Source organism: Solanum tuberosum, unplaced genomic scaffold, assembly GCF_000226075.1.
Source record: "Solanum tuberosum cultivar DM 1-3 516 R44 unplaced genomic scaffold, SolTub_3.0 scf00068, whole genome shotgun sequence".
Lineage (NCBI taxonomy): Eukaryota > Viridiplantae > Streptophyta > Magnoliopsida > Solanales > Solanaceae > Solanum > Solanum tuberosum.
This window is the reverse complement of record NW_006238994.1, coordinates 2,078,955-2,104,760: the sequence shown is the minus strand read 5'-3', so window position 1 is coordinate 2,104,760 and position 25,806 is coordinate 2,078,955. Positions and strand designations below refer to the sequence as shown.

At 34.7% G+C, this 25,806-nt stretch overlaps 1 protein-coding gene across 5 annotated transcripts; it reads left to right on the top strand.

The window, feature by feature from the left end:
* Window positions 1–302: 302 nt before the first annotated feature.
* LOC102597717 (uncharacterized protein At5g08430) lies at window positions 303–21,482 on the top strand. 5 transcript variants are annotated; one of them, XM_015307880.1, is made up of 11 exons: window positions 303–676; window positions 900–937; window positions 1,490–2,167; window positions 9,390–9,502; window positions 10,805–10,864; window positions 12,136–12,186; window positions 15,533–15,603; window positions 16,793–17,004; window positions 19,127–19,192; window positions 20,242–20,307; window positions 20,671–21,482. In XM_015307880.1, exons 3-11 carry the CDS (start codon window positions 1,528–1,530, stop codon window positions 21,078–21,080), a joined length of 1,689 nt encoding a protein of 562 aa, XP_015163366.1. In that variant the 5' UTR covers window positions 303–676; window positions 900–937; window positions 1,490–1,527; the 3' UTR covers window positions 21,081–21,482. The 5 variants fall into 5 exon arrangements, with proteins under 5 accessions (XP_015163366.1, XP_015163365.1, XP_006345469.1 ...); XM_015307879.1 differs by having other exon boundaries at window positions 781–924; window positions 1,488–2,167; XM_006345407.2 differs by having other exon boundaries at window positions 781–937.
* Window positions 21,483–25,806: the final 4,324 nt, after the last annotated feature.

The following is a 25,806-nucleotide window of genomic DNA, read 5'->3' as shown; positions in this document are numbered from 1 at the left end:
AAATGATAAACTCACTATGTCAATCATTGTTTTCTTAATAGGTGTGCCAATTTAAAAGTTGACAAGTAATTAGGGACAGAGAGAGTAGTATACATGGAAGATCATGAATCATTTGTAGATGTTATAGGAACATTGTGAATCTAAGGAATAGGAGACTGATCTTATTCTTTTGTAATTAACCTTGACTGCATCAAGTTTGGTGCAGCCTTATTTGGATATAAAACAGCAGTTACCTTCTCAAAATAAAACAATTGCTGATATTTTTATTCCCTTTTCTCCTCCAATCACTAATGACAAATTTATTTCTAGATCTCTTAAATGACCTTAAGATTTAGCAATAAGAAGAGGTGAATGTGTAACTGACACGTAGATCCTAGATGAAATTTGGTGAAATGAATAGCGTTTTGTAGTTAAGCTTGTGTGGAATTTATAAATGTTATTTTTTTTCCATTTTTTGGCGTTAAGATTGAGGTACTAAATATTTCTAGAGAAAACATCACATATTCACCTATATTATATGCATATTTCATTCAATTACACTGATTTAAAACAGCTGGCGGCAAGTTTTCTCTTTGACGGAGAGAGCGAGCGGCAAGAGAAGATGAAGAGGGTCTACTCAACAATATAAAACAATCATGCTTTAGATTTCACTCAAGGAAGTGGTATTTTCCTGAAGGTAAACCATGAATCAAATTATTCTCTTGGGTTTCGTTTTGTGAGTTTGAAATATGAAAATCTTTAGTTTATATACTAAACTGGGAGATCTAGTTGCTTTTGTAGATAAATAATTGAAACATTTTTTCGAAAGATACTTGAATAGAAATTCGTATGAATGCGAATACATATATTTAGTGGTGCTATTGCTAATCAATCACTGGAAAGAGTCCTTGTGGCAGCAGCACTCAAGACACTTCTGAGATAAGAGGTAGATAAGAAGGTACAATCTACCCCTTCATGGGTTTCCTCATTAAGCCTGATAATTACTTTTGGCCTTGCTCGTTAAAAAAAGATGGAAAAGTCTGATGGCTACTTTCATGATACTCTGTTAGATATTTAAATAACCTAGTTTTCATTATAATAATGTGAAATAAGATTCATGTGCAGAAATAAAATCATTAATTTGGCCTGGGCCAGATGAAAATCTCTGGTTTCTGTCCTCTAGGTGGAGATTCAGAACCTGAATACATATTTGATATATTTGTAGGTAAAGTTGTGTTCAGATTGAGTAAAACGATGTTTAAAAGTCGACATCACCAAAATCTGATGCAGTGTTAATTTAGTTTGAATTTGATTTCATTGCACAACTCTTTTCTATGATCTTCCAAGCAAACTGAGCATCACTTCTGCCTTTAACCGTGACAGACGGAGAGGCTTGTCTTATCATCAAATACCATTTCATTTTGGGATTTTGTTTTTGCTTTTATTTGTAATGAAACAGTTCTGCGCTTGTCCCTATTATGATATGAGTTTGTGGCAATTGCTTTTCCAGAAGTGTAAAAGCTCGTGTTGGCATATTATCCCAACAGCATGGATGGGAACTCCTTTTGGGTTGAAGAAGTCAAGGATCAGTTACCTGTTTCTTTGAAAAGAAAGAGAAATGTCAGGATCAAGAAACTAGAGTTTGTTGGATGGGGATCCAAACCATTGATTGAATTCCTTCAATCAATTGGTAAAGATACAAGCAGATCTTACTCTCAACAAGAGGTGTCGGCGATTGTCACTGAATATGTAAATTCGAATGGTCTTCTTAATCCACAAAAGAAAAAGAGGGTTATGTGTGATGCACGACTTCATTCCCTTTTTGGAAAGAAAGTTATACCGCGGTTAAAAATCTATGATTTGTTGGAAGTGCACTTCAGTGAGAACCATGATGAATCAGAGGATGAATCTTCTAACAGTTCAAAAGAGGAGGATGTTTTAATAGCATCTAAGGGAAGAAAAAGTACAGGGAGTCCAAAGAAAAAGGTTCCTGTTGTTCCTAAAAGCTGTTTTGCAGCTGTTATTGCTGAAAACATTAAACTTGTGTACTTGAAGAGGAGCTTAGTTCAGGATCTTCTGAAGACCCCTGAAAGTTTCGAAGATAAAATTGTGGGTAGCTTTGTGAGGGTAAAATCTGACCCAAACGATTACTTTCAGAAAAACTCCCACCAGCTTCAGCAAGTTGAAGGTATATTTTCATTGTGCACTTTTATTTTTTGAAAATCCTACAGTGACTAAATAAGATCGATGTTGCGTTGATGTTTTCCAAAATAAAAGATTTCCCTCCCTACAAGAGAGACTTGGGCAAAAAGTGTTGGAAGCAACAATCCAGCCTTTAAATGCTGATTCCCTCTGTGTTTTTGTGTTAACAAATCCGTAGTCATGGTCCCTTGCGAGCATTTCTAGTTAAACTTAGAAAGATGCGATTGCTGATTGTTTCCTAAGATGAATATGGAAGTCGTAAGTACTCAGAATTCTTTTCTATACTTAAACTGGTAAGAAAAAGGAGAAAGTAGCAAATAAGAAAGAAAACAAAATTACCAAATAACTCAAAAATTGCTGTTTCATGATTAAAATGTACGATAACATCAGATTTATTTATTTATGTAAAGTAAGTATTTGTTGTTTCCCCTTGTTTTTTGGTGTTACAAAGACATCCATTTTTATTCTTTAAGAGCTTTATTTAACAGCGATGAACTTGAAATTTTCCCATCTTTATATTTTTAAAAGAGAAAGATTGTTTTCAGAATTGTTGCTCCTCTTTACATGAGTATACAATAAGATCTCTCTATAACAGCCACCCTATAAATAACATTTCACTATAAAAGCCAAGTTCTTTTTCGGAATCGATTTTCTACATTATATTTTATCCCCTTCTATAACAGCTTTTTACCCGTAACAACAACATCCATCTTTATTAACAATATTCTTTTTGTAAAATTACTCCTCTATTATAACTAGTATCTTCTTTTATTGGTAATATAACAATCATCTTCATAGAAATAAAATCTTGAGGATTACCAAAAATAAATCTAGAGATTTTGACCAAATACTTTGAAACTTTACTAGACCACTTATGATAAAAAAATATTATGTAACACTTCCATAATTAAAAGATTTCATTCCCTTGATAATCATTATAAAGTGGTGACGAAGTGCTAACATTTAGTATAATGTATTAGTTTTTTCTAATTATTTTTTTTTGGCAACCAAATTGAAACTTTACTAGACCACTTATGATAAAAAAATATTATGTAACACTTCCATAATTAAAAGATTTCATTCCCTTGATAATCATTATAAAGTGGTGACGAAGTGCTAACATTTAGTATAATGTATTAGTTTTTTCTAATTATTTTTTTTTGGCAACCAAAGTGAATATTACCATTAACAAAGAGAAACTACTTACAATCTAAGAGCATCCAGACCTCAGTACCTCTAAAGGTATATTGAGGAATGACCTCAGCAACTCTAACTAATTACATAATTCCTGCCAAAACATTCTACATCTATGTGCTCGTTTTGTATTCTTGTACATTCCTATCCTCTCTACAATTTCTCGTGTTATTCCCTCCACTATGTTAACATGATGTATGTGTACTCCTTTAAATTGCTTCCAGTTCCTCGCTTTCCAAATGTAATATACCATTGCTCCCCATATAGCAGCCACCACTTCCTTTTTAAACTTCTTCCAGTGCTTCAACTTAATCAACTTCAGTGTATATTTTAACTCTCTTGCAGGCATAGAGACGTTGGCCCATTGTAACAGCGCAACTCTTACCTTAGTATCATATTAACACTCTACAAACAGGTGCATGTGTGTCTCCAGCATACCTTGTTGACATAAGCAGCATCTATTGTCTTCTACATTTATTCCCATATTTAGTAGCCTCTCCTTCGTGAGCAATCTGTTTTGCATTGCTAACCACATAATGATCCTCTGCCTAGGTAGTGATACAGAGTTCCAAACTAACTCTAGCTACCTCAAGTTTATCTTGACTGCCAATCAAATCACGATATCCACTTGTAATTGAATACTTCCCATTAGCTGTAAGGTTGAATTGCCCTTGTGTATACCAGTGTTGCATCTTATCTTTCAGGGAGTTTATTTTCCTCCAATACCAACTACTATCAGCTGGTGCTCTATGTGACCAAACTGTATCTGCTTTTATGTATATTCCATGCACCCATTTCATCCATAGTGATTCCTTTCTCATAGCCAATTGCCATAGAAGCTTTCCTACAGAAGCTACATTCCATTTACCACATCCTTTGATATTCAGTCCACCCTGCCTCTTTGGAAAACATACTTTCTCCCAAGAAACCAATGATACTTTCCTTTTGACCTCAGTGCTTCCCCACAAGTATTCTCTACATTTCTTATCTACCTCTTTCACTACACTTTGCGGAAGGATGAACACTGAGCCCCAAAAACTATGGATTGAAAATAAGACTGCCAGTAGCACTTGAAGTCTGCCTGCATAGGAGAGTTGTTTTCCATAAGTATGCTTGATCCTGCTAGTTATTTTCTCAACTAGCTGATGGCATTCCAGCTTACCCCACCTCTTTGATGTGAGTGGGAGTCCCAAATATCTAATGGGAAAATTTCCTTGTGTGAATCCAGTAATAGCCAGTAGTTGTTCCTTCACCTGTTCAGTCACACCTGCTAAGAATAAACTGGATTTGTCCATGTTGGCCACAAGCCCAGTGGTAGCACTGAAATGTAGTAAAAGCCTCCATAACCCTAGCAGTAGATTTGATATCTCCTTTACAAAAGATCATCAAGTCATCTGCAAAAACCAGGTGATTCAATCTAAGATTTTTACACATAGGATGAAGCTGGAAATCTGGCAAATGTGACATGCTTTTAAGTAGCCTTGAGAGGTACTCCATAACTAGTACAAAAAGTAACGGAGATACAGGGTCTCCTTGTCTCAATCCTCTTTTTCCTTCAAAATATCCATAGCCTTCCCCATTGATCTTGACTGTATACTTTGGAGTTGACACACATCATAATCCAACTGATGAATTTTGCTGGAAATCCATACCCTTGCAAAGCTTCCTCTAGGAATTCCGAACTCACCATATCATATGCCTTCCTTAGGTCTATCTTCATTTTTTTTTTAACCGAGAAATTCGTCTGTGACCCGCCTTTTGGACCAATCACAGCCTTCTAAACTCGGTGGATAATGGGCAAACATCTAGGAGTGGTTTTCCTGTTATAATGTTGTTATAATGTCTCAGCAGGTCATGACATATCAATATGTTGTGGATCATTGATCTTCCTTGTACAAAGGCTGCTTGATTGTCTGCTACTAAGTGACTTATGACTCCCTTTAGTCTTGTGCAAATCAGTTTAGAGATGCATTTGTAAATAACATTACAACATGCTATTGGCCTAAACTGACTTGCCTGCTCTGGTATCTCTACTTTTGGAATAAGTGCAATGTTAGTGGCATTCACTTGCTTCAGTAGTTGCCCATTCTGAAAGAATTCCAAGATTGCATCTGTTATGTCTCCACCTATTGTCCCCTATGCCTCTTTGAAGAAGCCACTACCATAACCATCAGGCCCAGGGCTTTTTGTTTTGTCTATCTTGAACATAGCCTGCTTGACATCATCTTCAGTGAATGGCTCAATTAGCTGCATTTGAAGGTTTATCCCAAGGACAGGTCCATTCTGCAACACTACCCCTTTTGCTTTAACTCTGGTTGTTGTTTTCTCTCCTAGTAACTTCTGATAGTAGTTCACAAAAATCTGTGCTATACTTTCTTGGTCAGTTTGCCATTGTCCACTCTCATCTTTTAGTTGAGTTATTGTCAATTTTAATCTTCTATGCTTTATCACTGAGAAAAAATACCTTGTATTGTCATCCCCTAACTTCAGCCATGTCACTTTACTTTGCTGCTGCAAATACATCTCTGCTAGGTGTGAGACATGTTTAAATTGTCTATATCTATCCCTTTCCATTTTCTGAAACTCCAGATTGAGTGGTTGATCTTGTAGCAATTTTTGGGCCTGCTTTAACATCTCTCTGTTCTGGTCTACCTTCTTCATTATGTCATTATATTGAAAATTCAATTTCTTCAGACTTCTTTTCAATAGCTTCAATTTCTTAACTACCTGTAACATTTTGCACCCTTGAATAGGCATTTCCCACCCAACTTTCACCAAGCTCTGGAACTGTGGTGCTTGACCCCATGCATTACAGTATAGAAAAGAACTTTGCTTCCTGATCCTCTCCTCTGTCAAAGTTATCTTAATTGGACAGTGATCACTCACCCCTTCAGGCAAGAAAGTAGTCTTACTTGAGGGCATATTAGTCAGCCATTCATCATTAATTAGAGCCCAATCTATTTTAGAATATACTCTTTCATCACTTCCTTTGTCACTTCAAGTATACTGATTACCTAGATAAGGTAACTCGATCAATCCACAATCTTCCACACACTTTGCAAAATCCACGACCTCTGCAAATGATACAAGATTACCTCCTAGCCTATCCCCAACATGAGGAATGGAATTGAAATCTCCAATTATTAGCCATGGTTTCCTGTGTGAGCTGTGTACTGCATGTAAAGAGACCCATAAATCCTTCCGCCTTCCTTTCTTCTCTTGTGTTGAAAGCATACACAAAAGATATTAAACAAATCAGTTTCAGTGGTACATACTCTACCTCACAAGTTACAACTTGGGCTGTCATGCTTACTGGTAATACTTTGTAATAATCTGGCTTCCAACTAACAAGAATTCTCCCATTGTAGTGATAGTCCAAGTTATGTAGGTATTGCCATCCTCCAAACATGCTTTCTGCTACCTGATCTATCCTATTCCTTTTTTAATTTTGTTTCCAGCAAGCCTACCAGTCCTACTTGTTCTTGGTTGCAAAGGAGCTTTACCTCTTTTTGCTTATTTGGCCCATTCAGGCCTCTTACATTCCAACTAAGGAGACTACCCATTTCCAGTGATTGGAATGAGGTTGCTCTCCTCATTAGTTTTTTTTTTTTTTTTTGATGACAAGGGAAACCCGCAGCCGCTACCCTTTGGGTGCGCACAGGGTAAAACCCCCGCTCCTATGCAATAGCTCGCAAACCACATAGGAGAGGTAACCCGCACTAGGCAAGCCCGGCACGACGAGCTCGACCCAGAAGGCAAACCCCTTGCTTTCGCTGGCAAGGGGTTTCGAACTTGAGACCTCCAACATGGAAGTCCCAAGTTTTCTTCTCCACTTTTGTTAGACATCCATTTGTTTGAGCTACTTGCAACACCTCTCTGTTGATGCACATGAGCCAATCTCTTTGGTGTGATCCACACTTCTGTTTTTTCTAATTTTTAATTAGTGAAATATGCATATCTTTTAAAATTTTAAATTTGAATAATTTTTTTGATCTTTTCATAACATTAAGAAATAAAGAAATTTTTTGGATAATTTTTGCTTATAACAACCAAATAATATTTTAAACATCAAATGTTATGGGTGTTTAACAACCTCCAAAAAATTGTCAGAACAAACGAGACTGTTATAGATCGGTCCGACTGTATATAATTTGTGGAAGATGGTAAGTAGGATGTGGAAAGTTGCTCCACTTGCGCTTATATGGGTTGTTTTGAGAGAAGAAATATGAGGGCTTTTGAAGGTGTAGAGAATGATTTTCGATAGTTGAGGAATAACCTCTTATCCCTTGTTTCTTTTTGGTGCACCCATGAGATTCTTTAATGTATAGAAGATTGGGTGTCGTTTGTAGAAAACCTTATCTTTTTGTAGGTTTTCTACCTTTTGGTGTACTATTTGTAAACAAGTCTTTTTTCGCCCAAACTTTAATAAAATTTATTATTTAATCAAAAAAATCTATCTTCGGTAATTTTATAAAAAAATCCCTTTTGATTTTCGTCCTTCTTTGGATAGATGTTCTCTTTTTGCATATGTTCTTAAATCCTAATATAAGTGGTTTTGTTTTTTTCCTTGTTCTCTTGGCATGCTAAAAGGAAAATACCGTCTGACCACTTTGAGGATATTTTCATTCTGGGAAGGAATTATTATGGGAACTGCCATTTGAAGTTGTTGTTGTTGTTGCCATTTGAAGTTGCCTTACTTTTTTATTTTTTTTGGTTTCTTTGATAAGTTGCCATTTGCCCTTATCGCCACCAAAGATAGTTATACATCATATTGCTGGTGGAGACGAGTTTATGTACTTTGCTGATTAAGTAGTCTAATTAATGATCACATCTTTAGGACATTTGTTGGGAAAGACTTTTTGCATTTTTTTGAGTACTTGGTTCTTTTATATTCACAGTTTGACACTCTCAACTCGAGTCCGGAGTTAAAAAAGCCACTTTTTTCCTCCAAAAAGCATAAAGGGCCACTTAATTTTTTAACCAAAAGGGACAATTCGTTGGTGAGGGAGCGAGATCCTTTATGATTTCAACAGCGGTTAATGACGTAAATACTAAGACAATCTCGCTGCACAATCAACGAGATATGTATTCTATTTTTCTTTCTTTCTCGCTGCCCAGCCAGTGAGTTTTTCCATGTTTTTTAAAGAAAATTTCGTGAGTGGCCCTTTATGCATTTTGGAGGAAAAAAATGACCCTTTTGGCTCCAGATTCCTCTCAACTTTGCCATGTCTTGAGTATATGGACATGGTTTTCTGCAAGAACTATAGTGTGGTAAAATAGCAAATGGACTAGCTAGATTTCTATCTACCCAGTGCATAGTTGTTGAACTACGTCCTCACTAACTGCCGGTGGGAGGAGTTGTTACTTCTACAATTATCATCATTATTCTACCATTGTTTAGGGAGACTGCACTTTTTTCATCACATATCCTGTGTTAGTGGAAAGGTAACTTTATAAAGTGACGGACACTTATGATTGGGATATATGTTCTGAGACTACTGTAGGTGTAGATCCACTTAAACCTTGTCTAATACCAATAATTTTGCTTGCATGACGATAAAGGAAATTTTTGTATAATCTAATTGCTTGCTTTTGTTTATTGTTCTTTAAATTGTCTCAAGATATACTTCTAAAAGAGGTTATCTCCTCCTAATGCCAATCTCTCTTCTCCTTTTCATCGTCTTTGTTCCTTGTGGAATTCTCATGAATCTCCAAGGGCAACACAAACAATTAGCTTACTCCCATGCGGGTACTGGACAACAAAAAGGAAGAAGAAAATAGCTACTCCCAAAAAATACTGTGTGCCTAATTATGAATCCTAAAATATGTAGTTTACCTGAAACTTTGATGCTCAAAGGCAATTCTGAATTATGTCTGATTTATGTTTGTGTTTCTTAGAGTGTGCATAGTTGAAGAGGACCATGAGAAAAGGGGAAACAAATGCTGTCTTTTCCATTAAGTAATATTCTCTATCCTCCTTGCTTCTTTCATTGTAAAGCTTGAATGCTTCACAGGTGTAAAAAAGGTTATGTCAGCCAGTGATGCAGCTTTTGAAATTCACCTTCAACTTTCAAATTTGATGAAAGACATTCCAATATCATCCTTATCTGATGATAATTTTTATGAGGTAAGCAACTGTTAACAGTATATATGGTCAATCATAGTGTTGGATGGCTCTGATTCGAAATTACTCCATTCTCTGCCCCCTCTTGGGATGGATTATGGCAATTCTGAGACTGACTTTGGCAAAACATCTGAGTGGTTTTTAATTTTCACAAAAAAGAAAAAATGATTTCTTGAAAATATATTCTATTCAAAGGTCGAGAAATGCACCAGAGGATGCTTAATAATTGATCAAAACTAGGAATATACATGTTTTAAATTTATTATTATTATTATTATTATTATTTTTCATCTTTTCGAAAATGGTGGTGTCCATGCCATTTTATGTGCACCTAACATTGTCATCAAAAAAATGTGCACCTAACATATGCCATCACGTAACTGCCATCTCCCACTAGCATAGGTACCGGGTTAACTGGTCCCTGTGATATTGTCTCACTTCATTGACCGTTAGGTCACACACCCTTGAGTGCGGTAACTTGCGTTTTATTGATAAAGCTACTTCTGATTGTGTGGACTACCTAGGTACTTGGTGTGAGAAACTCCTTGTCACTATTTAGCTATACTAAATATGCTACTACTATAAGTACTTCATTTAGCATGGACATATTTCATATTTGTAGAACTGCTTGATGTTTTTGGATCGAGTGTATTTGTCAATTTCTTTCAACACAGCAGCTTTGGTATATAGAGTAGCCTTTCTCTCCTGTATGGTGTTAGTCAATAGATTTGCTAACTTAAACAAGATTGGTGGGCTCCTGTTTTCTTATATGACTAATTTCTTATGACTACATACCTAAATATACCCGTGTCTCAAAATATTTATCATATTTCACTTCTTGAGAATTTAACATAATAATGTTTGACCAAGATATTACTGTAGATAGCTTTGTAAGTTTACTTATTTGTATATAGTTTCTGAAGTTTTAAATGTTATTATTCAAAGGGAAATTAATCTCTGTTATGTAAAAAGTGGTATAGTTTGGCTCTGATACGAGAACAAATGCAACTAGAGGGGAAGGATTGTATCGGATGTATATGTATATTGTGTGGGTGTATCCTTGCGTGTATTCACACAAGCAATCCATCATCATATAGTGGATGTCAATCTACTGCAACACTTCTCCTTTATCCTGACTCATTTATATACACACACACAAAAAAAAAATGTCTAAAATTTGTTTGTGCAAATGTCAAAAACTTTTCTTCTGTGTGAACACTTGCTATATACCATTATATTTCTGCTTCATTTGTTCAATACTATATATGTTTCCTCTTTCATAAGAATTTCTCGTTTTCTTGACAGGAAGAATGTGAGGATTTGCGTGAAAGAATAAAAGCTGGTTTGCTCAAGAGGCCTACTGTTGTAAGATATCTAAAGCACCAGCAAGTCTATCATTCTACAGTTTATCTTGATAACCGAGAAATCCCCGAGGGCAATGGCGCATGGTTTAAAACTCGGTGGATAATGGGCCTACCCACTACCGTTCTCCTCTCAAATCGAACCCTCCTGTCCTTTTATATTTTCTTCTTCCTTTGTTTTGCATCTCCTATTTTCATTTGCTTGTGACGTCCCTTTCCTGTCAAAGGTGATACATTACTTTCCTACCATCATTCTTGATTTCTCTTCTTTCTTCACTTCTGCTATGCTCGAAATCTGATTATTACTTTGACGTTACTGGAATCAAGAATTATTGCATACAGACGAAGCTGATTATCTTAAGTCATGTTTGCATATCTCTTTTTTTTTTCTTGGTGCAATTTTCCTTGATTTGATAACAAAGGAATCTCTACAAGGTTTTTTAAGCTGTAGCCAACTGATTATGGATATTTTGTCAATCCTGTATTTGGTAGAGAATCTAGTGAGACTTGTAAAAAGATTCTGCTTCTTCCCTCTGAGGTGGATATTGTTGATTCCTAAGGAAAGGATGAAATACACAATTTGTGAAAAAAAATTCTTCATGAAAACTTCAGGTTTTCTTTGCTATTGATATTGTAGACCTTCCGAGGAAATGATCACTTGGACAACTTATATATAAATGAAAAGACATGGAAAAGAACTGTGTATAATATTGTCTTGAGTAGGCGTATCTCTTCAAATTGACGAGCTTTGCTCTTTTCTTTAACAAATTAATAGCTTCGATCTTAGTGTCTGACCTCTACTGTGTCATTTCAGCTTCATACCACTGCTGTTGTAATTATGTGGCAAAAACAAACATTCCAATATTAACTTCTTCTTTTTTCCTTCTAAATTATTTTTCTGTAGACTGCTGTATTGGAAATTGTCAGTTACTGTATTCTTCTAGATTTTGACACTCTCTCAATGATTTATTACTCTGAATAACTTTGGTGTGAATATTCAGCTTGGATTTTGCATGGTCTCAGAGTTGAACTATGTTAATACTTAATAATCTGGTCCTATTCTTTCTTCTTATGAATGCTTTTATTTATGTGGGAAAGGAGTAAATCTTAAGTTCTCTTGACTTGTTAGTACTATAGGTTGAGATTTACTTCCATTTTGAGTTATGTTGAGTACATTGTAACTTTCTTCTTCAGATTGGTAATGTATGGCCTTTTTTTCTTTAACTTCATAACTTTGTTTTCAAGTTGGCAATTGATTTACCCACTTCTTGGCAGTTGGAGCTTGAGTCAAAAGCACAAGTTCTGCACAAGGATATCACTAAGCATGTAAGTTTGAATTCTCCACCGAGTCTCTTTGTCTGGTTGTCCTTGTCAACTGCATTTTGTTTGAGCTGGAAGTTATTTTCTCAAAGAAATGGTTTGTGAAAATCCAGCTACACTATGCTTATTATATGCAACTTTCAACCCTTTTTTCCTGGCTAGATGTTTGACCTTAATATAAATTGATGATGTCAATAATACTGTGTATATGTTAAAGACCATACTCCAGTTGGAAGACTCAGAAATGTGAAATGTGAGTGACTGAGAGGGAAGTTGTTCACAACTCTGGTGTACATTGTTATAGGAGTTATTATTATTTTTGGTACATTGTTATAGGAGTTATGTCTTCAGATAAAGCTGTATAGAAGATGAACTAACAATATCACTCAAAATATTTTATAGAAATCAATCGATAATAGTGAACTGTATTCAGAAAGTGTTTGTAGGTGTATAGGCTACATGTTCAGAACACCTATTCATAGAGGGAAGCTGTTGAATGTAATTATGTAATACCTAACGAAGGATTAGGAGATCATTCCATAATTAATGAATCAACAATAGTAAATCATTTTGGTTGTGGTTTGTGGAGGAATATCATGAAGGCATGGGAGTATTTTTTTTGGGAAAATATCTCATTCAAGGTCAAGACAGAGATAGAATAAATTTTTGGGGACATATTATTGAGATGATATTCAGAGATTGTACAGAATAACTTGTCAAAGAGTACAACTAATTAGGGGGTGGAGAGACTTTTTGGACTTGAGATTTAGAAGGGAATTTCAAGATTGGGAAGTGACTGAGTTTCAAAGATTGCTATCTAGATAACAACAAAGTTATTGAAAAAGGCAAGTGAACAATTAAGTGATTGAGACAAACGGCAAATGGATATTTAGATTGAGGGGACAACCAGGCATATAGGATTGCGTTTAAAGTCAAAGAAGGAGTACATAGCATGACTGATTTCAATTACCACGGTTTGGGACCAGCTGCCAATGTAACAATACAAAGAGATTGAGAATATCAAATACTCCCCTTAGCCGCCTTTGAAAAAAAAGGAACTTGCTAGGCCTTCAGAACAAAGGCGATTTCATTTTAGATGACCCTTTCCGATCAAACATAGTGTTTAAGAAATAAAAGAAGGCTTTGAAACATATGGTCTTAAACATGCCTTAGCATTTTGCGTGGCTATGAAACTTGAATACTGATGGTCTTAAACATGCCATAACATTTGTGTGGCTATAAAAGATTGTCATTAAGGGCAAAAGAGAAGACTAAGAAACATAAGCCACAGGATTACTAGTTTGAAAAACATATGCAATTGTGGGTATGCCTGTTTACACACCTCGTTGTACTTGAGCAACTCATTAAAATCAAATAAGGAAATTATTTGATTGTTTCTTATAAAAAAAAGGAAATTATTCAATTGTTTGAATCACTCAAACCTATTTTCTGATGATTAATATGCTCAATTCCAAATGGTATCATGTGACAAGTAATAAAAAGTTCTAGATGTAGTCTCGAGAAAGAGTAGAAAGGATAGCTTGAATATGCTGTTGCTGCTGGAACAACTTACCAGAAAGGTCACATTAGTATTACAAAGAAAATGGCTTTAATCATTGCAAGATAAATTTGGAGAATTCCTAAGAGGACGACTTGATACGACTCTGCAAAAGTCAAAAGAGTTCATCATTGCCACGGTAAAACAATAAAAACTGTGCAGAAATTAGATTCCCACTCCTGGTAACACTATTTCGGTGACCAAAACGATAAAGATATTGATGGGTCAACTATATTGATAGGCGACCCTCGAGAGGAAAGATTTATGTTGGAAAAGGCTGGAAAATTCACTTAGGTGCCAATGCCTGTAGAGGCTTTTTGATATACCTAACAATTCGAATAATTTCATTCAAAGGACTCCCAAAGAACTTGGATAAACTTGCTAATAATACTGTCATCAAATGAGATGTCTAGTCATGTCATCATGAGATAATTGAGCTTGCCAACCAATGTTCGATAATAACCTGTTCGAGAAGAAGCTCAACATTCAGTTCACAGGATTAATATTTATTGGTTTTGCAATTCAGCATACCAATTTCTTCTAATACATCAAAAGTGTACTATCTTTAGGACATGAAAGTTCCACAACCATGTTGAGAATTATTATTGGACTGACTACCCTTTCGAGCAACTATTAGGAAACTGCATGAAGGAGACAGGCTCTCATCTGGTGAAGGATGTGAATTCGACCCAGTGTGTTGCTGCCTTGCTGGTGGGAATATTAAATTAGGAGCAGTGGCTGTGGGAAAGAACGTAGGAGAGATACTGATAGGATTCTTGGGAGGTGGTTTAGGTCAGAGAAATTTTCTTCATAAACTATGATGTTGTCTATTTTCCAATTCAGCTTCCTATTTATCTGTTCTCTTATTTTTCTTTTCACCACATGAGATCAGTTTTAGAGGTAGGTACACAGCGATATCATCTTTTTCACGAGAAGCTATGGCATTGAAAATCCCTACTTTAGCAAGTTCACTTATTGAACCATAGAAGAAAATTTTGTCTGAATGAATTAATTACCTTTGACAATTGAAAAAATGCTTAGTGAGGTGAGCTTAAATGGAGTAACATGGTTGGTGAGAATTCATATACCCAACCTCAACTTGTTTGGGACTGAGGTGTAGTTGTTCTAAATGAAATCGACCTCGACTCTAACTTACCCTCGGAATCTGGCTCATGAGATGATGATTGTCCATAAGCATATAAGGAGACATTGTTCAATCAATGTAGGACACTTAACCCTTTCACACACTTGGAGTTGGATATTTGATGCGTGGACAATATAATAGACTTTGCGTGAAAGGGTAAATCAAGAACAGGGATGGATCTAGCTCTGATTCCGTGTCAAGAAAAAAGACTTTGCACATAGTTCAATCCCAAAAGCTAGCTCATAAGGTCAGAATTACCCAAGCTCATATAAAGAGACCATCCCGTTCTCTCAAATAATGTGGAACACTAAACATTTAGTATCATAGATGAATGTGTTAAATAAGTGCTTCTGAATTGATCTCATCTGTTAAGAATTTTCATTTTTCTTTGTTGATTAATAACCTTATCATCAAGTAAAATAAATATCATTTCACATGCAACCATGTTTAAAATGTGCCCCGGTGGTATTTGAACTTTTGCCAGAAGCATGCGGACTTGTACTTGTTATTCTTCCGAAGGATGTTGCATGATTTGTTACTCACGTAGTTGCGTGTTATTGTATACAGATTTGCAACTATGTTGTTCATCACCATTCATTTCCATGTGTATCTAATTTTTACTCTTATCTCATGTTTTGATTTGGCTACAGTGGATTGAGAGAGAAGTTGTGTTGTTACAAAAGCACATTGATCATGCTAATGAAAAGGGATGGCGCAAACAATATCCTTTCATATGTCTTAAGGTTCTGCTATTAAAATATTTGCATCTTCTAGTGGTTGCAAGGCAAAACCTGCTCTTTAATGCAGCAATTTCCATCCCTGCATAAGAAAAGCAACAGTTGGTAATTGTCGTCTGCAGATTATATGTTGGTAATCCTACTTCGCCTTGTGGTAGACAAACACATGGTATATAAGTGGGAAGGGTAGAGGGGGACATCATTCACTGAGTTCTGAACTGTGCACCACTGGCCCTCGAGGATTTCTTGGATATTAGTTTATGTTAGTCGGTATTGGTTTATAGTACTTCTGATTATTCTGGATTAGTTAATTTGTTTGTGCAGTTGGAGGAAAAACAATTCATGTAGCGAAATAGGTCAAAGTAGTTCGAGACAGAAGTCACAGTAGGTTAAATATGAATAAATTTGTTGAGATAAACCTCAAAATTTTGCTCAAGTAATGAGAATTGTCGAAGACCTTTCAAAGAGGGTACAACCCATATAGGCCCATGTAGATTCTGACTCCCCTTCCCTGCACACTCAAGACTGAATATCTAGAAGATGCACTAATATAACATAGGGGGCCCAACATTGGGTAGTCCAACATCAAGGATACGTCCGACTTTGATACCACGTTGAGAAAATGATTGTTGGGCTTGACTCAACCACAAAAGTTAGTTCAAGTTAGGAAGATTGTTCAAAACTATACAAGGCGATTATATATACACTTAACCGCCATGGGGTCTTAACAATGTTAAGTATAAATAGACAGTAGTAGTACTCCTGAGGTGATTGAGTCAATTTGCTCGACACATCTCTTTCTGGTTCTTACTTTAGAATAACTCCTTCAATTATTCTTTACATGGGGAATATTTTAAGTTCATGTGTTTGCATGTTTCTAAAACTCTGGATAGTTATTATTGCATGTATAGAGTATTAATGACAATACATCCTGTTTAATGGAAAGCCCCTATTAGTATGCTTTCATTGAGAAAGTTATCCAAGTTTCCTTTGGTTCATATTTGTTCTTTGCTGGATTGCTTCAATATCGCTTCTGTATGCTAGTTTTCAGGCAAAGTTTACAAAATTATGTCTCTCTGGTTGTTGGGACTTCAATGTAAAAACTAAAAGCCTGTTTTACTTGTTGATCCTGGTGATGAATCTAAGTGTCTCCTTGACCTACTTTAGAGTTACACTGTTTGAGTTTCTGGAGAGGAAGCAGCTGCTACACACAAAAAAAGAACAGGATAGACTCTTTTCCGTGATACCAAACGTTGTAGCTGAGGAATTAGAGCCTGAAGTTAAAACTGTTGATGCCCTAGAAGAAAATGTAGTGGAGCAAGAAAGAGAAAATGGTTGTTCACCAAAGTCAACTGCTAATGGAGCTACTGACATTTCTGGTGCAGGTGAGCTCTAACATCCTCTCTGCCACAGAACTTCACGGTTTCTAAAAGCTTATTCAGTTAAACCTTCCCTTTTTGTTTTACTTTTTGGAGTTTAGCCATTTTTCTAGAAGCATTTGGATGTGCAATATGTACAAAACTTTCTTACTACCTCATCTGTCAGTCTGAAAGCTTAATAAGTTTGGACTCAAATAAGTTATTTTGAGATTGATTCCTGAAACAATAGTTTTAATCTGAACAGAGTTCGAGAGAGCCATTTTTTATTGTTTTGACTAGGGTTGGGGATGGGGCAGTAAATGGAGATCGTTTCAGTGGAAGGGAAAGGAATGAAAGGGAATGACAGGTTAAAATAGCTTGAGTAATGGAAAAACCAAACTAATTGACTGTCGAACTGGCAGACAACTTTCGTACGGGCTGAAGTTAGTAGTGACTTTTCTTTCCTCAGGAATCAGTTATTGTTTGGAATCTTGAAATGCTATACCACTACTTTTTCCCCTGGAGTTAAAAAAGTTCGAATTGTCCTGATGGTTGAGATAGGTTTGTGCTTTTGACAATTGTAATTGGAAAAGAAAATGATCTTTAGTTGTGGTAGATATACAAGAGACCATTGAAGATGTCTAATTTGCTTTGAGGCACCAGTTGAGTTAATGTGAGCAGATACCTCTGTCGTCTACTCCTTCCATTCCAAAATAAATGGTGTTTTCACCTTTTTATTTTGTTTCAAAATAAGTGGTGTTTCACAAAATCAATAAGGCATTAATTCTTCTTCCAATTTTACCCTTATTAAATAAATGAAATTTTACATAACCAAGAAACCATTAAAGAGCTACTTTTTTTTTTTAAGGATAAAGAGCTACTTCTTTTAAAGGCATTTGATTAAGGGTAAGTTGGTAATAACACTTCTAACTTTCTAGGAGTGTGTAGTTTTCTTAAGGAGTATGCCCAAGCTAAAAACAATATTTATTTTGAAACGGGGGGAGTAACGTATTTGGGGTTGCCTACCAGATATTTTTGATTTGGCAAGAGAAGTTGGTGAAAGTAAAGGTGGCTGTAATGTGTTAGGGACAAAGGTGGTAGCAAAAAGGATTCTTATGTTCTTTTTCCTTTAGTGTTCCTCGTCTATAATCTTTCCAACCTATAATGTGCATATGATAAGGAAGGCGGGACATATCAGATCAATGATTTCTACCGAGTGACCAGCAGCGCCAAAGAGAACAAATATTGGAGCTGTCAGTTGCCAGCAGAATTGATTAGATTATATGATGCAGTGCATTGTATATCTTTGCAAAACTCCTATGAGAAAAAGTTCCAGTAGACAAATTAGCTGATTCTTTTTTAGTAATATGCCAAACTTCTACTTGGTTATTCTGTCCCTGTCCTAAATGATCGATGAACCTGCCCAAAATTGCTAGTGTGAATTTCCCTTTTGTCTCTTTATGCATAGAATGCTGACCAGTAGGTGTCCCAAAAGACTTTTCATACTCTAGTATTCAATTACTTCTTTAAAGCCAGTCCAGGTCTCCAACCCATCGCCAGAAGCTCTCTGCTGGGTCTTTTTTACCTCTCAAAGTGGGACTTAGACAAGCAAGGCCATGCCAGTTTGTGTTGGGGGAATTTATCTGCCTTCCCCAACGCTTGGTGATGCCTTCTGCTGAAGACATAATTAGAATTAAGAAGTGCCCTCTCTTTAGATGAGGCGGTCACACAATTCAACAGTTTCTCAAAATAACATTCTTCCAGCATCAAATTGTTCGATTTAATACTATTTCTGCCTCTTGAAAATTTGATATTTATGTTAGTCAATTCAAATCGTTGAATCTTGGTCTTGATGGGTAAGTTTAGTATTTAGTTTTGAGTATGCGAGGTTCGCAAACTGGATGTTATGCTTATTTTAGTCATCTTTTGCTATATCAAATTTGCTAGTCCTTTTTCACTTGTATACTATGCTTGCATGTTGTGAGGGTAGGGCTAAATCTTTTCTGTAATTATAGGTAGCTATTCTACATTTTTATTTTTCTTTAGTTATATTGTTTCCTGCAATCTGATTAAGCACAATACTTTGCTCAGTCAATATCTGACATGATTTTTTATACTTTCCCCAAGTGTGACTGTATTTTATTGTCAGGAGATACCATGATCCCATCTAATAGGATTTTCGTAAATGGAGATGCATTCACTGCTGATGAAAATGGTAATTTCTTCTTCCCCTGGGTTTTTGAAATTAAGCGTCTTTTTCTTAGAAAAGCGTCCTCATCAACTCTCTAGCTTTCAAGCTCACCTCACCTTGCTTAACACCCTGTGGACGTTTTCACGAAGGCCTAAGTCGACTAGCCCGGATGGCTGATTCATAAGGATTTAAGCTTTGGTCAGTTGATCGACCGGTTACCCCAAGTAATTGACCCATAAGCTTGGGGGGAATCGAAAACTATTTGATTTTTTCTAAAATGGTACTCTCCCTTGATTTCCACAACAATGTTTGCTTATGGAACCCCTCAGAGGAGGATAGAATAAGGAATTGACTGCTCTAAAAAGGAGAAAAAACTATTTCATTTGTATCTGGCACTACTTTACTTGGACAGCTTCAAGAAGACTCCCTGTCTTGGGAGCTAATTCAAATGTGACAGGGATGAAAGCAAGGCCGAGAGGGAGAATCTTAGGACTTCAATAAAGTTAAGGTTTCTCTCCTAGTATTCCATTCTGTTCCCCTCTCGGTCTTGTTTCCGTTCCTGTCTCATTTGAAATAGCCCAAAGGCCTGGAGTCTGCTCGAAGCTGTCTAATTCTTGTAAGGCTCTATTTCTATATACAGTCATGGTATGGAGGGAGGATTTCGTAGCAAGTGAGGGCCTAGCGCAAAAGGTTGCTTTACTAAGTCAATCACCTAGTTAAAGAACCTCCCATCAGTTGAAACTCTTTATCCAGTCAATGAAGATCCCGAAACGGAGTCCCTAATACAGTATAGTTATGATCGAACAATAGCGCAGATAAGATCAGACTGAATGTGTGATGTGTGGAGGATTTGGTCCTGGTTCTCTTCTGTCCCATTCCTTCAATCAAAGAACAATCCATGATGAGGGATACTGCCAACATACATAGTCAGAGTCTTCCCTACGTGCCTAACATCCACTCTTCTAGTTGACAGCTTCGCAACGATGAGAGAAGGATCACTATACTTTGCTCAGTCAATATCTGACATATGATTTCTTATACTTTACCCAAGTGTGACTGTATTTTATTTTCAGGAGATATCATGGTCCCATCCGATAGGAGGTTTGTAAGTGGAGATGCATCCATTGCTAATGGAAATGGTGATTCCTTCTTTCCCTGGTTTTTGAAATTAAGTGCCTTTAGTTTTGTTTCTAATTTTGTTGATTGAGACCAGAGTAACTTGAGTTTTGGGTTTAAAAAGCCTGAAGTCTGGCAAGGTTCGTAACATTTATATTTAGTGATCAAAAGGTGACAAATATTATGGTGTGATACATCTTCAAGGTATAAAAAAGAAGGAAACATATTTGCGAACTCGAATTTGCCTGTCAATGAAGTACATGCACTAGAAAAAAAGCCTTGGTACCATGAAGTTCCAATTATGGAACCTAATAATGTAATATTAATAACTTAATAAACATGTTGGGTTACACATGGTCCTCTAATTGGTTTCTGAAATAACACAGATCAACAAGCAGACATGATTCAAGAACAAAGAGATTCTACCATTTCTGCAAGAGTTGAAAGAGGTGAAGAAATGCAGGTCGTGGCCTCTGGAGAAGATGTCGTCACACATCAAGTACAGGTCCAGGCAACTCAAACTGAGGTAATTGAATTGAGCGATGATGATCCAGATGTTGAGGACCAAAGATATGGAAATCAGTCTACTGATGTGATGAACCCTGATGTCGCAATTTGGCACTATGTGGATCCTCGTGGTATCATACAAGGTCCTTTTTCTTTGGCATTGTTGAAATACTGGAGTGATGCTGGTTACTACTTCGGGCCTGGCTTCAATGTGTGGAAGGTTGACCAAAGCCCACAAGAAGCTGTCTTGTTGGTTGATTTGCTTCGCCATTTTTTCCCCATCCAATGAAGCATCACATGTCGCGTTCTAACACCAGTTCTAGGTTGGCAATCTCTGAACTTCCGCAAAAAGTTGTTTCAGAGTTGTCAATCATGGTTGCCGAGTTATAAAAAAAGGTTCTTTGGCTTCTTTAATGTCTTTATTCTATGATCATTGATCCATAGTAGACTAAGATACATATTTCTCATGGCTCAATCCTTGCAGCCATTGCTGCATTTTATGTTTGCAAGTACTGTTACTAGTCAATTTAACTTCTTATTGAGGTGACCCTTTAGAGTTTAGTACAAGAATAGATGCTTTGTAATGTGAAGTGATGAACAGAGTGAATTTTCTGTTACCAGTCAATAATGTGACCTTTTAGCAGCTAGCACAACAAAATGCTCTTACAGATGAAAATTTTGTTGCCAATCACTTTTAGTTCTCATCAACTTTTGACACGAACTGTTGCATTCATTAGTCAATGACTGGTTTTGGGTGGAAGCTTTTTTAACATTGAGGGAATTTATATTTGGGAAAACTACACAAATTGGATCCATGGCCGAAATATTTTACGCGACTGCCCCCTTTTTTATTTGTTGAACCGTTGCTTCTTCATCCTAATAGTAATTGAGCAGTCTTTTCACTAAAATACTATTTGTTCCTCCTTGATGCTATCAGAATATATATATATATATCACATACACACGCTAATGGTATCAAGGAGTAACTGAGTAGTGTTTTCAATTGCTTCTTTCTCTTTGATACCATGGAGTGTATATATATATTGATGGTATCAAGCAGTAAACGCACATTAGTAGTTAAAAACAGGGTTATGAAAGTAAAGTGTTAGTCACTTGTTTCTGTACAAATGTTCTTTTCCCATATTTTACATCAATATTTTGTTACCACATTCTCTCTAATTTAAAGATTCATACTACTCTAAAACTGTTTTTTTCTAGTTGTAAAAATGTTTTATAAATGGTTTTCATGTTTTTCATTTTACAATTTGCACCGAAAATGTCAGCAACTTTTTTCTTTTTTTTTTTTAAAGAAAATGCTTCATAAATAAAAAAGAAATTGCAAGCTGAATAATTCTTTTGTGCTGTATTTGCTTTTCAGCTGTAAAATTGGTGAATAAATGCTAAGGGTCTATCGGAAATAGTTTTCTATCCAACAAAAATAGGATCTCTACATAGTAAAAAAAGAACATGTGAGCACGGTATGAATATAATTTAAAAGATGAAAGCAAATTTAGACACCAAGGAAAGTGGGTATAAATCAATATTAGTAATCATATTTTACTGTATACAATTGTAATTAAGAAAAAAATAAAAATAAACCAACATATTGCTAAAAGACTTGACCCTTTATAGTGGGAATAGAACTTAAAATCTATCACTAGGGTCTCTCCACCTTATCACTTACATATAGGTGTAAGATTTTAATTAAAATATAGCTTTGTGAGGGATAGCTCATTGTTTGCATTTCATTGGCCAATCTATAAAGTCATTGACATTAATCTAAAACATTGAGCATCTTTTTATGAAATAAGACATGACAAAATGATTGGACTAAGCAAAAAAGTTGCAACTTTTTGGAATACTTAAAAAGTCTATGGGACTTTAAATTATTTCATTAAAAAAGTGGAGCCTTTTCTAACGAGATAATTACAGTTTAATGTTTTTGAATGATCTGATATATAAACTGTCACGAATATATATAGTTTATATATTTAAGTATAAATAAGTATAATTAGTGTAAAACTTTATATATTTAAACTAGCATTCGTTATTAAACAAAAATTTAAAAAAAATAGATTAATTTTTCTTTTAATTAAGTTAAGTACTTCCTATAAGAGTCTACTAAAAAAAGAATCTTTCTTGGTTTCATGGAATTGGGTATTTTAGATAACAAATCACTTTCAATCCTATCTATGTCATGCTCAAATTATGACACTCAACTAACTTATAATTTTCATCCCCAATAATGAAACAAAATATCTTTATTTATTTATTTTGTTTTGCTTTACGACAATAATAAATAACCAATATTACTAAGTGGGTTTCATGTGACATTTGCATGTATCTAATTTAGCTTTTTTAATCTTATTATTATATGAATGTCCATAGCACTAGTTTCATATCTCCTTTTTTGCAATATCTTATCCGATGTTGCACTAAATGAAGAATCTTGTAACTAAAATCGAAAAGAGAAAATTAGATCGGTAAACAAAGCATTTCGTGTTCACTTATGATTGGGAAAAAAGTTGCATCTCAAAAATTTGAATAAGAAATATTAGCATGAGCATTGTTTTCTCTTTTCCCTTGTCCTATACCTTTCATAAGGTTTTGCTTGGGAATATATATATGCAAGTCCAAATCAAGATAAAGAAAAGGAAAAGGATTGATGAAATCGAACCTTAGTCCTTTAAATTATAATATAACCGTTTTGTAAGTGAAACTTTAGCTTAATTTAGGTAGAATTCATAGTGGGGTAGTTAAGGCATTATCATCGGAGGAGGTAATGGGATGATTGAGATCATTTTATTCTTAATTAGAGATTTCAGATTTGAACTTTGAGAATCGAGTGCTTCTTAACAGAAAGCTCGTTCCTTTTCATAGTGAATCTATCCAACACAAATTTAAATTAGGCGGACTTTCTGAACTTTAAATATTAAAAAAAAGTGATGGCATTAACTTGGAACAAAATACGGGAAATTGACATAAATATCCGTTAATTTGTTTTAAAAAATATATGTTATATATATTAGCTAACAAATATAAATATTTTTAGCCGAGCTTCCAAGTGGTAATTTCTCAAAAGAAATATCAAAGAATTGACACCCAGTCACAAAAAATAATACATAAAAAAAATAACACGTTTGATTCCATTATTTGTTACGCCGTTGTTAGGTGAATTCATAATTTTTACTTTATGACTTCAACCTTAAAGATTTTTAAAAAATTTATCATTCTCCAAGTTAATCAATTCATATCTATTACTTAAATTTTCAAAACTTTTTATACATAATTATATTTTACATCAAAATTACCGATTCAGATAAACCTGTTACCTTTGAAGTGCATCCACCCCATTGTACATTGTTAATGCAAAAAATAAGTAGATGGTCCCTGACACTTTAAACACTTTACTTTATTCCACCGATGATTTGTCTTGTCGTAATGACATTGATCAACTATTTAAATTTAATAAATATATTATATTATTAGCTACTTTAATTAATCATATAAAAATTCTAACCAATGATTTTAATCAGAGATTAATAGAAAAATATTGTTGATTCCAAATTAGAAATAGTTAGGTTAGATACCAGAACATGTTTCTTATTTTTGGATTTCTTTCCTGCACTGTCTTTTGTGTTAAGTTGGCAAACATCCAATATGCACTAGGATGATAAAATTTTACTAGCTCGATATTCAATGTTTACTTCAAATTAATAAATTAAATAATAATATATGTATATGTATATATATAAAAATTAAATCGTCCGGTACAGTGCAATAATTGTTGTGAATTATGAATATCAAATTGTTTTTTATGATAATAAATTTATATATGTCAAGTTTAAATAAAAATTATGATGAAATGAGTACAATTGATTGTGAAGTGAAACTGGATTCTTTCAATTGTCGGTACTTTAATTACAGAACAAAACTGAAAACTTTTTGAACCGATAATAACATAATTTGACAATTACATGTTCATCGATTGGGTCGTTACTATTTTAAAAGATTTGGCTTTTATATTCTTGGATTTTTTTTCTTTTTAGAAAGTGTAATATATCATTTCAAATAAAATTTCAGATATTTTATTTTTCTCATTCCAATTTCAATTATGAGGTTGAGTAACTTTAATTTCGCATCAGGGCAGAGCTAGTAAGAGTTCAGGGGTTCATTCGAAACTCTTTTGAAAGAAAATTACATTAATAGATGTTGAACCTTCTTGCACTTCTCTGTGTGTTTATTTCTTCATATTTTGAACTCTTTAATAAAAATCATAACTTTGCTGCTATTGTACATCATTCATTTAACATATTATTTCATCAACCAAATATAGAATAAACAATTAAAAATTGTACTTATGATTCATTACACTGTGTTTCAAACTTGATCACTAAATCAAACAAAAGAATATATTAAAACTAGCACTAATATTTAGTTTCTATTAGCCTAGTTTACTCGTAAAATGACAAATAGATGGATTTATTTGATGTGATATATGGAACAGTTGTAGTAAATTATTCGAATTTTAGGCCATGTTCCAAAAATTACTATCGAACTCGAAATTGAAAAGAAATGATAACAAGATATCAATAAAAATTGAGGAATATAATCATTTTTGTCTTATTATTTTACACCAAAATATGCTTGAGAATAATGTTTTGATAGAAAGAACTTCCATTCATTTTCCTATCCTTGATTTACGTTCATTTTTTAAAATTGGAATCAAAAGAAGTCACATAAAATAGAATAATTTAAAATCATGATAATTCATTGTCATTTGTGAATAATTTGTTAATTTGTCGATAGGTTGAATATAGCATCATATATATTTGATATTAACCTGCATGTTACATTTCTAACTATTATTTTTGGTTCGTTACTTATTACTTTTAAATCATAAAGATCCAATATATAATTTTGTGTATAATTCAACTTTATAGCTAGCTACGTTGGGTATAACTTTAAAGTTATATCGATCTTTCTGGTATTTCATGTCACATTACTAAAAAAAA

Coding starts and splice junctions, on each gene's coding strand:
- LOC102597717 (XM_006345408.2), top strand. CDS start 1,528: ATGGATGGGAACTCCTTTTGGGTTGAAGAAGTCAAGGATCAGTTACCT. Junction 15,604..16,792: donor GAAAAGGGATGGCGCAAACA/ATATCCTTTCAT, acceptor CTTTAGAGTTAC/ACTGTTTGAGTTTCTGGAGA. Junction 17,005..19,126: donor TACTGACATTTCTGGTGCAG/GTGAGCTCTAAC, acceptor TTTTATTGTCAG/GAGATACCATGATCCCATCT.